Source organism: the organism of the source record quoted next, unplaced genomic scaffold, assembly GCF_019419815.1.
Source record: "Pyrus x bretschneideri cultivar Hongxiangsu unplaced genomic scaffold, Pyrus_bretschneideri_v1 Contig27, whole genome shotgun sequence".
Taxonomy (NCBI): domain Eukaryota; kingdom Viridiplantae; phylum Streptophyta; class Magnoliopsida; order Rosales; family Rosaceae; genus Pyrus; species Pyrus x bretschneideri.
Genome location: NW_025999579.1, coordinates 3,396,275 through 3,407,547, shown reverse-complemented (window position 1 = coordinate 3,407,547; position 11,273 = coordinate 3,396,275). Strand labels below are relative to the sequence as shown.

Below are 11,273 nucleotides of genomic sequence, written 5' to 3'. Positions count from 1 at the left end.
TCAATTGTTATTATTATTATTATTATTATTATTATTATTATTATTATTTTGACCGAAGGTATGGTTACTTTCCAATGGGACCGAGACGATGATAAAAATGGGCTGTATTTTAACATCATGCCAAATGCTTAGAGATTGGCATCTTAACTTCCCACAATTTGAAATTTCTTTCTTTTTAATAATGCTAAACGCATCACATCTCATCGAAAAATTCTTAAATCCGACATCAAGGTATATCAACTTTGGTAACAATCAACACACGTCTCCCCAATGTTTTTAACCACGAAATAACCCGTATTTTTTCCGGTTTCGTACCTCGAAACTCAAAACCAAGGAACATACATGATTTAGAATTTTACCTGCATTTCAACTGTAAAATTACCCTAATCACAAATGTCCAAATCACTTCGCGGCACACCGCACTCTATGTTCCCTCCAACACTAGATTCCTCCATCTCCGAAATGACAGAAAATTCCACTGACTGACGACGACGACAACGACAACGTTTCTGGGAAAATTAATCCCAAACCCTCCCCACTCGAATTCAACACAAACGCAGAGGATTAATCAATTTAAATTAAATCTAAAAAAAACCCTTTGAAATTTTATATTTTGAAAAAGCCCCAGTTTTTTCAGTTTCTTTTCTTTCTAACCTGATGATCCCGCGTTCTCTCTCTCCTCTCTCTCCCACCTGTCACGCACGCCCGGCGGCACCACCCCGACCCACCACCACCTCCCCTCCTAAACGCACCGTTTTGGTATAAAGCCAAAAGGAGAAACCTTGTTCTTTCTTCTTTCTCCCCTTCTGTTTCTGCTCTGACAAGCTCGCGCCTTCCTGCTGGAAGAAGAGGGAGACTAAATTTTGAGCTACCCGAAACGCAGCGTTTTGGTGCACGGCCATGGGGAACTGCAACGTCTGCGTGAGAGCTGACGTCATAACTAGCGACGACAAGAATTCCAGCGATAAACAAAAGAAGAAGGCACGGGAGCGGCGGCCCAACCCGTTCTCCGACGACCCGATCCGGTCCCCGGCTCCGATCCGAGTTCTCAAGGATGTGATCCCGCTCGGCCACCGGACCCGGATCGGCGACAAGTACGTGCTGGGTCGGGAACTGGGTCGGGGCGAGTTCGGCATCACGTACCTGTGCACGGACCGCGAGACAAAGCAGGCACTCGCCTGCAAGTCCATATCGAAACGCAAGCTTCGAACGGCGGTACGCACGACGGCGCAGAGATCTGAAATCGGAGAAATCGGACATGCCGATTGGTTTTGGTGGGTTTTTTTATGATTTGGGTTTTTTGTTTGGTTCAGGTGGATATAGAGGATGTGCGGCGGGAGGTGGCGATAATGTCCACGCTGCCGGAGCACCCGAACATTGTGAAGCTGAGGGCGACGTACGAGGACAACGAGAACGTCCATTTGGTCATGGAGCTCTGCGAGGGCGGCGAGCTTTTCGATAGGATTGTGGCCAGAGGGCATTACAGTGAGCGGGCGGCGGCGAACGTCGCCAGGACGGTGGCAGAGGTGGTGAGGATGTGCCATGCTAATGGGGTTATGCACAGGGACTTGAAGCCCGAGAACTTTCTCTTCTCGAACAAGAAGGAGCACTCGCCCCTTAAAGCCATCGACTTTGGGCTCTCTGTGTTCTTCAAGCCTGGTACTTTTCTGGGATTTTGTTGAATTCTAGATGGATTTTCGGGTTTGTACGGATTTATTTGGTTTTATTTGTGTTTGAATTTCATGGATTTTGATTTAGATTTTGTTTGTGTGGGGGTTTAGGGGAGAGGTTTATGGAGATTGTGGGCAGTCCGTACTACATGGCACCGGAGGTTTTGAAACGAAATTATGGGCCGGAGGTTGATATATGGAGCGCCGGAGTGATACTTTACATTTTGTTATGTGGAGTTCCTCCATTTTGGGCAGGTATTCTATTGAATTTAGCTCCCAAAATATGTTTAAACCCAATTGATTTTTCGTTATCTGGGCGGTTTGATTTTGGTTTGGGGTTGTAACGCTGGTTCTTTGTTTGAATTTTCAATGCGACAGAGTCTGAACAGGGTGTGGCTCTTGCAATCTTGAGGGGGGTGATTGATTTCAAGAGAGAACCCTGGCCTCAGATTTCGGAGAGTGCTAAAAGCCTTGTTCGACAGATGCTGGAGCCAGATCCCAGAAAGCGCTTGACCGCCCAACAGGTGCTTGGTAAGTCTTCAGCAGTGTGTCTCTGAATCTTTATCTGATGGCATTTCAAGGGAGTTGCATAGTTGGTCATGCTTCAACATTTAGATGGCAATAGCATTGCGTTAGTTGGTGCGATGGATGATTATACACTTCTTCTCACTAAATGCATAATGAATTATAAGGCATCTTGTTTTAGGAATTGGAAAATTATGGAGTCTATATTCCATGGCATTATGTGAATCTAAGCGAAATATCTTGACGTTAAGAGAACACGCATTATAGTCGTTTTCACAAGAACATGCCTTAGTAAACATCAAACTGTATTAACAAGATCCAGTATAGTAGCAATTCGGGCTCCAAATGACATAATGCATTAGATAAGAGGCGCATTCTTTTTTCCATTATATCATTTTAACTGCGAGTAGGGGTAAAATTTAGAATAAGTCATAGATCGGCTGATTTATTTAATAGAGCAAGCTAATTGGAACTAGAGATGCTGATTGGAAGCTTCCCTCCAATTATTAGTCATTATTTCCAATCACTAGGATTTCTCTATTTTTTTTTTTTACCTTATTTTTCAGTTGACGTTTCTGTTTTGTTGTTTCATTTCTCCCTCAGTAGTTTGGTTGTACAGCTCTGTAGAGTGATGATATTTTGATTAAATGAACTCTTATTGATCTAAAAAAAGGGAAGAAATGATCAATACCATAAAGTTTATGGCTTTATGAAAATCAATTTAATTTTAAATGATTTAGATAAGAAATTGTGTATCCTTGACTTAGAGTCCCAGCCAAGGTAAACATTTGAGAATGTTTTCGGTCTTTAACCAAATTGGAGTAACCCCTTTTTTGTGTGCATCAGTTTAGCATTAAACAAGAAAGAAATGAAACTTATGAGTGTGTTTTGGCATGTCTATGCTGAATTGCTGATACTAGATTGACTAGCTCTGCAACTTAACTTGCATTTTGTAAAATAGGTGAACTGAGTTGTGCTTTGTGTTTTGTGATTACAGAACATCCATGGCTACATAATGCGAAGAAAGCTCCAAACGTTCCATTAGGTGATATAGTGAGGCCAAGACTCAAGCAGTTCTCAGTAATGAATAGATTCAAAAAGAAGGCCCTAAGGGTAAGCATCAGTAACCGGTACTTTATGAGTGTCAGTTGAAGTACCGGCTACTATTTCAACGATGTGTTTTCTACGAAGCATTTGACATTCGGTGATTCATTTTTCTTCCAATCAAATACTGTAGGTAATTGCTGAACACTTATCTGTTAAAGAAGTGGAAGTAATCAGAGACATGTTTACATTGATGGACACTGACAAAGATGGCAGAGTAACATATGAGGAATTGAAGTTGGGGCTTCACAAAGTCGGTTCACAATTGGCTGAACCGGAGATTAAGATGTTGATGGAAGTGGTAGGTACTGCAGTTTTGATTCATTCACTGAGTTTTTAATACTTCTTTTCATTTTTCATTTAACAAACAAAACGATGCCTTCTGTGGTATTTTTCTTTCTATAGGCTGATGTTGACGGGAATGGCGTTCTGGACTATGGAGAGTTTGCAGCAGTAACAATTCACTTGCAGAAGATGGAGAACGATGAGCATCTCCGCAGAGCGTTTGTGTTCTTTGACAAAGACGGAAGTGGATATATTGAATTAGGTGAGCTAAGGGAAAGTTTACAAGATGAATCTGGTGAAACCGATATTGAGGTGCTGAATGACATCATGCGTGAGGTCGACACTGACAAGGTTTGACTTTCAAGCCTTTTCATCTCTTCTATTGTTTATACTTGCTCCTTACATCCTGCGTTTTCCAGTATTTATGTGCAAATGCTCCATTTGTTATTATTTATTGTTCATTTTCGCAAACCATCAGGATGGACGCATCAGTTATGAGGAGTTTGTTGCGATGATGAAAACTGGAACCGATTGGAGAAAGGCATCTCGACAGTATTCAAGGGAGAGATTCAAGAGTTTAAGCCTCAACCTAATGAAAGATGGTTCGTTGCAGCTTCACGATGGGCTAACTGGTCAAGCCATTGCCGTATAACTCCTATTCTTCTTTAGATTGTGCATGCTTGCCGGGGGCTACTTCTCCTTTACTGTCGATACACCTGAAATTCACGGCGGATGGGGTTTGGTAAACTGAGATTTGGGGGCAGATACTGGATCAATCCTCTCGCACTCCATCGGCTTGACTTATTGGTAGGTTGTTAGCTTGTGGCTTCAAGGACTGCATGGTTGTCGGGATCATCGAGGCTCGTGTATACATACGTAGTACGTAGTTCTCCGATCGTGTTGTACCTGTCAATTACACTTGTATATTTGTCATATCTACATCATTGTGTTTGATGGTTTGCATTCTAAATTGGACGGCAAGCGATTTGTTTCTTCATTGACCTTATGAGCTTTGAAGGTGTTCTCATTTTGTATTTATTAAAAGTGATCCTGATTTGTTGTATCATCTTCGCGAAAATGATTTGTGCACGCCTCTTTTCTTTTTCCGCATGGCTTTGTTTATTTTTGTGCGCTGATTCTCATTTGGATTATTTAATTTAATAGTTAGAAATGTACACTGGAGAAAATGGAACCATGAAAATCACATTCAACTAATTTGCTAATTTATTTTTTTTCTTTGAAAAGTGGACTATGATTTAGTCACGTCAGTTCATCTTTCTGGAGACTAAGAAGGCTTATAGAGACATTTCAGCCAGTCGTGTGATCTGATTCACTAGTGCCAGAAAATCACCTGGAATTTGGCTTTTGTGATGACCGTTCAACTTGTCATATTCATATGTTTTTAGTGCAAATGATGACTATTATGCAAAGAAATTGCAACAATATTGTATATAAAAAAGATAATTATATCCTTAAAATATTAATATTTGTGTAATCAGCGTACTTAATTCACGTCTAAATTATACTCCCTACCCAAATCACGAAGATCCTTTACAAGAAACAGCTTCAGAATATTCTAGAAAATCTATTTGGGTCCCACTATCGTAAGGGCTCCACTCAGCTCAACTCAAAACCATTTTTATGGATTTATTAATTATGTATAAAAACCATTCTCTTATTTTTTTATATTTCATACTTATTATGTTCAAAATATACGGTTTATTTTGCACGTTAACGTAATAGCTACGTCTAGTTTGTAGGTGCCGCGATTTTTATTTCCGAAAGGATTTCCTCTGGATCTCTTTCACCAAATTCATTAATTTTGGTTTTGAAATTTGATTCAACGGTTAAAATTATTATAACTTTTAAAGTAAGTTCCTGTTTTTAACTATTGGATTAAATTTTAAGGTCCTGAATTGGTGAATTTGGTGGAATAAATCCAGAGATGATCCATTTCCTTTTTTTACAACTGCTTCTGTTATGTTGTAACAATAAAGCTATGAAAAAAGCAGGTAAATATTTAGTACTATAGTGCTAAAAATACTTTTAGCAAAAAATCAAGAAATGCAGTATTGTTGAAATCAAAGTTTCATTAAAAGCTATTGCTCATCTGCTTCCTATGAAAACTAACATTTTTTTAGAAGCATAGCTAGAGCTGCTTTCTACTGTTTGTTGTTTTAGACCCATAATTTTGTAGAGAAAAAAAAAACACTCCTACCAAACACAAATTCTCGCTCCAACTTTTTTAAGAATTTGAAATGTTTTTGGAGTCCAAAATTATTTTTTCTAAAAGTAGTTTCAATAATTTTTAAAACGCTTTCAAACGAGTTCAAATACATGTTACAGTAACATCCCTAATCATTTCAAATTCATCTGAAAATTCAGTGAATCAATTGACATAATTTCGGGAGTAGGTACAAAATAATTATAAAAAATTATTATTCCAATTAATTAATCGCTATTTGAAATAATAATAATAATAATCGCCATTAAAACATTTTCCCTTTAATTAATTGGGACCCACCTTAAACTCTCCATGAAATCGTCCCCGGCGGTTACACTTCCCAAATCATAACCGGGAAAAAAAAAAAAAAAACCGAAATCCAGAAAACGCAACCGAGAAAATTCGAAAATCCGAAAACAAAGAAGAAGGCGATTGCAGCGGCGGCAATGGGGGTGGACTACTACAACATACTGAAAGTCAATCGGAACGCGAGCGAGGATGACCTGAAGAAGGCGTATAAGAGGTTGGCCATGATTTGGCACCCGGATAAGAACCCCGCCGGAAAGAGGCCGGAGGCGGAGGCCAAGTTCAAGCAAATCTCCGAGGCCTTCGACGTCCTCAGTGACCCCGCCAAGCGCCAGATCTACGACCTTTACGGCGAGGAGGCCTTGAAATCGGGGCAATTTCCGCCTCCCTCTTCTTCATCCTCTGCCCGCTCCTCCTCCGCCGCGGGCCACCACTACTACGCCAACCACAACAACCACCACCAGCGCCACGCGCACCCGAATACGACGTCGTTCAGGTTCAATCCCAGGGATGCCGAGGACATTTACGCCGAGATTTTTGGATCCGACGGCGGAGGTGGTGGGGGCGGTGGCGGAGGGAGGTATAGAGACGGGTTCTTTAGGACGCCCAACGGGGGTGGGCCAGAGTTTGTGGGTACCAGTAGCGGTGGCGGGGCTGCCCCTCATAGGAAGGCCAATGCGGTCGAGAATTTGTTGCCGTGCAGCTTGGAGGAGCTCTATAAGGGTGTCAAGAAGAAGATGAAGATTTCCAGAAACATCTACGACGCCGTTGGTGCTGGGTAATTTTACTCCACTGCACTATCTATCTTTCATTCCCAATTCCTTAGTTTCTTTAATTTCAAGCAAAAGCCCGAATTTTTATCTTTTTCTTGTTGTTTACTTGTATTTGCAATGCCAATCGGTATTTGGTTAGTCTTTCTTTCTTTAGAAATGTTTGTGTCGTTGGTCAAGCCGTGATCTTTCCCTTTCATAGGTTACCCGATTGCGAAATGTTTTGAATAATGTATGACATTTGTATTAGTCTTTTATAAGTTGAGTAACAGACTAGCAGTAATGAAATGTAAACAAGCGTATTGTGTGGTTTTTGTCACGTAAAGGCACCCGTTAAATCAAATTTAGCACGAACAAGATTGAAACTTGTTGCTCAAGTATGTTGAGTTTGTTGTGGGAATTTTGTAAATGAAACACCTTCCAGATATGTTTGTGATTGATGGGTGATAGGGAGAAAAGTCTACCACGCTAACCTAACTCATGCCTTGGTGATAGAATGTGATTAACTTGAGTCCATGCAGTTTATTGTTAAAGTTTGGTTCTGTCAATAAGGTAGCTTTCTCATCTTTCTTTGGTTTGCGAGGCGGGTTTGAATTGGATCATGAGGTTTTTGTGTGTTTTCTAAATAGAGTTGGTCCTGCTAGTCTAGACTCTAGAATATGTGTTGTGGCACCCTAGAATACAAGGGTTAGAAGAAATGCTCTTTACACTTGGTCATTGAAAGATGAATAGAAAAATAAATAATAATTTAAGCAGCCATAGTGCTAGTGAAGGCAAGAAGTTGTTTAACCTCATAAAATATGGTGTACGCTTTAGGCTAGGCTAGTAAAATACGGTGTACGCTTTATGCTTGGCAGTAGGCTAATAATCATGGGCTTTATGCTAGGTAGTAGGCTAATAATCACAGGCAGCCTCAGTCCTCCTTGAATCTCACTTCCCATGAGTTTACCCCAAGACTTTCCTAAGGGCTGAGAGTTGTCATTCATTATCATGACCGGTGCATTTGCATTATCTGGATTGGCTAGTTTGTGGGTGGTTGTATGAAATAAGCCTTGTGTTTCAATGTTTACATTGATAGCCGCATTCTTTGTTGAATCTTGTCTTTCATACTTTTCTGTCTTACTGATTATTTGATCTGCAAGATCAAGAGCTATTTGGTTTGCTTATGTAATTAGATGTTTGTAGCATCTTGCAGTTGCTCCTACAAATAACTCTATCAGTTATAAATCTGTAATTATCGAAATAAGCCTTGATGTTGCCATCCGAGGAAACGTTGAAGTGTTAATGTTTTTATTAAACGTCGTCTTGCACTAAAAGAGAAAACTACTTAGCCCCTGTAATGTGATTAGAGAAATAAAGTTTTTTATGCAGAACCTTTTCGTTTTGAAGTTTGTGGGTGATTGGTCATTTTTGGTTGCGTTTTCGGATGTTGATTAAGAAGCCACATGCCACTTGTTGCTTAGGGATCTTACTTTCTACAACTGGAAGAAAAATCACTACATTTCATTTGACCTTTACTGGTTTGACACCCCTTGAGCCAATATCTGTTGAAGTATATAATGTTTAATTCCTATTTTCTTTTCCCTGTTAGAAAATAATAACCTGAGCGCACGCCATATTCTGCCTAGCCATTTTATCTTGTTCTGTAAAACAGATACAGGTCCGCAAGAGCATGTAGTTCTCAATAAATATTTGGCTTTTGTTTACTTGGCCTGATGCATGATTAATTCTCTTGCAGTAAGGTTCGGACTGTGGAGGAGATTTTGACTATTGAGATCAGACCAGGTTGGAAGAAGGGCACAAAGATCACCTTCCCTGAGAAGGGTAACCAAGAGCTAGGAGTGATTCCGGCAGATCTAATTTTTGTGGTAGACGAGAAACCACATGCACTTTACAAGAGGGACGGTAATGATCTGGTGGTCAACCAGGAGATAACACTGCTGGAGGCACTCACCGGCAAGACTCTTGACCTACCCACGCTGGACGGAAGGAATCTCGTGATCCCGTTAACTGATATCATCAAACCTGGAGCTGAGATGGTGGTACCGAATGAGGGAATGCCGATCTCAAAAGAACCTGGAAAAAAGGGAAATTTGAGAATCAAGTTTGATGTCAAGTATCCTTCAAGGCTTACCACGGAACAGAAATCCGATCTGAAAAGAGTTCTGGGAGGAGTTTCATTATGACTGCTAACTATGGATCTCACGGTTGACGATAATGTAAATACAATACGTTACGTGTACGCTACGAAGATTGTGAATACTAGAAGCTTTTCTGGTGGTGAGAAGGGAAGAGCTACGGACACGGTTTTGGCAAGGGCTGCTGCAATCTGCATTTGGACGCTTCGTGTGGCACAAGGGAGTTGATGAATGTCATTTTTTGGTTCATTTCTTTTTTTTCCTTTTTTTCTTTTGCATTCTATATACCTAGAAAATGTCTTTGGATTTTGAATAGATAGTAAAGTGTGTTGATCACTTCTCCAAATTGAATGGCTAAAACTTAAATTTGATGTATTGGGCGATTCAATTCGAGGGGTTTTTAGCATTTTCAGCCATTAATTTGAGTTGTACTCAATTTCGAAACTCATGAATTGCGAGTTCAAAATCAATTTATTCCCTATCCTTAACGTAAATGGAGAGAAATAAAGAAATTGTAATAAAAGAAGGGGTTTGCTATCCACACATCTTGTTTTACTTCTCACACACCTTTTGTTGATCAATCCATCTTATTTAACGGCCGAAATTTCGAAGGGTGTGTGGATATCATACTCTTAAAAGAACTCAATATTCTTTGTTCAATTGTCATGAAACCCGCTTTTAAAAACTGGACCGGCTTGTCTATTCCAATTCTTGCCTGGGCTTTTTTGAGTATTTAGAAATACAGTACAAGGTGGATGTCAAAGCCTATAGCAACAATGGGCCTGTTCTCTAATTTGTGAAAATTACAAACAACATAAAAGATCCAAATAGAGAGAAGTAAGAGCATCTCCGAGAGACTCTTTGAAACGACATTAGCTAACTATTTTAGCCAAAAAAAAAAAAAAAAAAAAAGAGACTTGGTAAATGGCTCGCTAAACTAACACCGTGAATAGTCACTGTAAACTAGGAGATAGAATTTAACATTTGTGAATTGTTAAAGAATTATTAAAACCCTCCAACGATTCAACTCTTTCGCTTTGGCCTAAAAGCGCTCTCTCTCTTGAAGAAGTAATCAAATATTAAGATTTGTTAAAATACAGAGTGATGTTGGAGATGTTAAGTTGAATGACTAGCTAAATAGTTTTTCGACATTGAATGCAACTAAATTAGTTAGAGTAATGTAGCAAAATCAAGTGACTTAGAGCAATTTGCTAATTCTTCTGCAATCATATTTGATTCTCCCTTTTTATAACTTAATTGAATCAGAATATCGCTTGAATCATAAGTTCAACGATGGGACTTTTCAGAGTTTTTTTTTTTCTTTTTCCATTCGGTGATTCATGCTCCGTAGTCAACATGAAAATGTTTAATATAAAGAATGAAAAAGTTAAAGGAATCGTGCAAGCTAAAAGAACGATTCCGTAAGATAAGGCAATCTTTGACAAAAACACAAGGGAAAAAAAATAAGTATAGTGTCTGTGAGAGAGATATATCAAACAAATATGAAAAAAAAAAATATTAGAGAGATCAAATTTTTAGATTATTTTTTGTAGATCAAATAATGTAACGATTGATGATTGAGCTTTTTTTTTAATAATTAAAAAAAAAATCACCTATCAATCAACACATCATATGATTTACGAACCTAACAATTAACGTGCACTGTTGCTTGATATATTAAAGGTAGAGATGCAGAAAGAAGGAAATTAAAAAACGATGTACAAGGTCCAACTATTTTTTTTTTTTTTTTGGAGAATTACGAGGTCCAACTTACGAATATATAAAGAAGCACGAAAGTGAACGCTACAAATATATATTAGAACGATTTCTTCTGTAAAAGATATTTGGATTGCAACTGCATTATTTAAATGGACCCGTGTCACACTCTCTTAAGTCACATATATGTCCAATCTCCACTTTTGTATCTTCAGAGGCTGCAGCTCACATCTCCTGTTTATTTTATTTCTATAATGAAAACCCTGGATGTGATTATTGGACAATAATTGTCTATCTTCCTATTTTTGGTGTCCTCCTGTTTATATGGTCACGGTTAAACCACGTCAACATTTTATATTACTATTTATTTTTATCTTATTATCTTTATAAAAAATATATATAAAATGTTGACGTGGCTTAACCGTGACCACACAAGACAGAAGAGCACGAGAGGGCATCGAAAGTAGGAGGGCATACAATCCTTGTCAGTGATTATTAGGTTGACAGCCTTGCACAAAAATGCTTCAATAAACTA

At 39.0% G+C, this 11,273-nt stretch overlaps 2 protein-coding genes across 2 annotated transcripts; both read left to right on the top strand.

Moving 5' to 3' along the window:
- Window positions 1–478: 478 nt before the first annotated feature.
- Window positions 479–4,647, top strand: LOC103935398 (calcium-dependent protein kinase 10-like). The gene is made up of 8 exons (XM_009345160.3): window positions 479–1,215; window positions 1,314–1,659; window positions 1,782–1,925; window positions 2,049–2,201; window positions 3,193–3,308; window positions 3,433–3,600; window positions 3,705–3,935; window positions 4,063–4,647. Exons 1-8 carry the CDS (start codon window positions 901–903, stop codon window positions 4,234–4,236), a joined length of 1,647 nt encoding a protein of 548 aa, XP_009343435.1. The 5' UTR covers window positions 479–900; the 3' UTR covers window positions 4,237–4,647.
- Window positions 4,648–6,142: 1,495 nt separating this feature from the next.
- LOC103935397 (dnaJ homolog subfamily B member 1-like) lies at window positions 6,143–9,467 on the top strand. Its single transcript, XM_009345159.3, has 2 exons — window positions 6,143–6,892; window positions 8,623–9,467. Exons 1-2 carry the CDS (start codon window positions 6,255–6,257, stop codon window positions 9,068–9,070), a joined length of 1,086 nt encoding a protein of 361 aa, XP_009343434.2. The 5' UTR covers window positions 6,143–6,254; the 3' UTR covers window positions 9,071–9,467.
- Window positions 9,468–11,273: the final 1,806 nt, after the last annotated feature.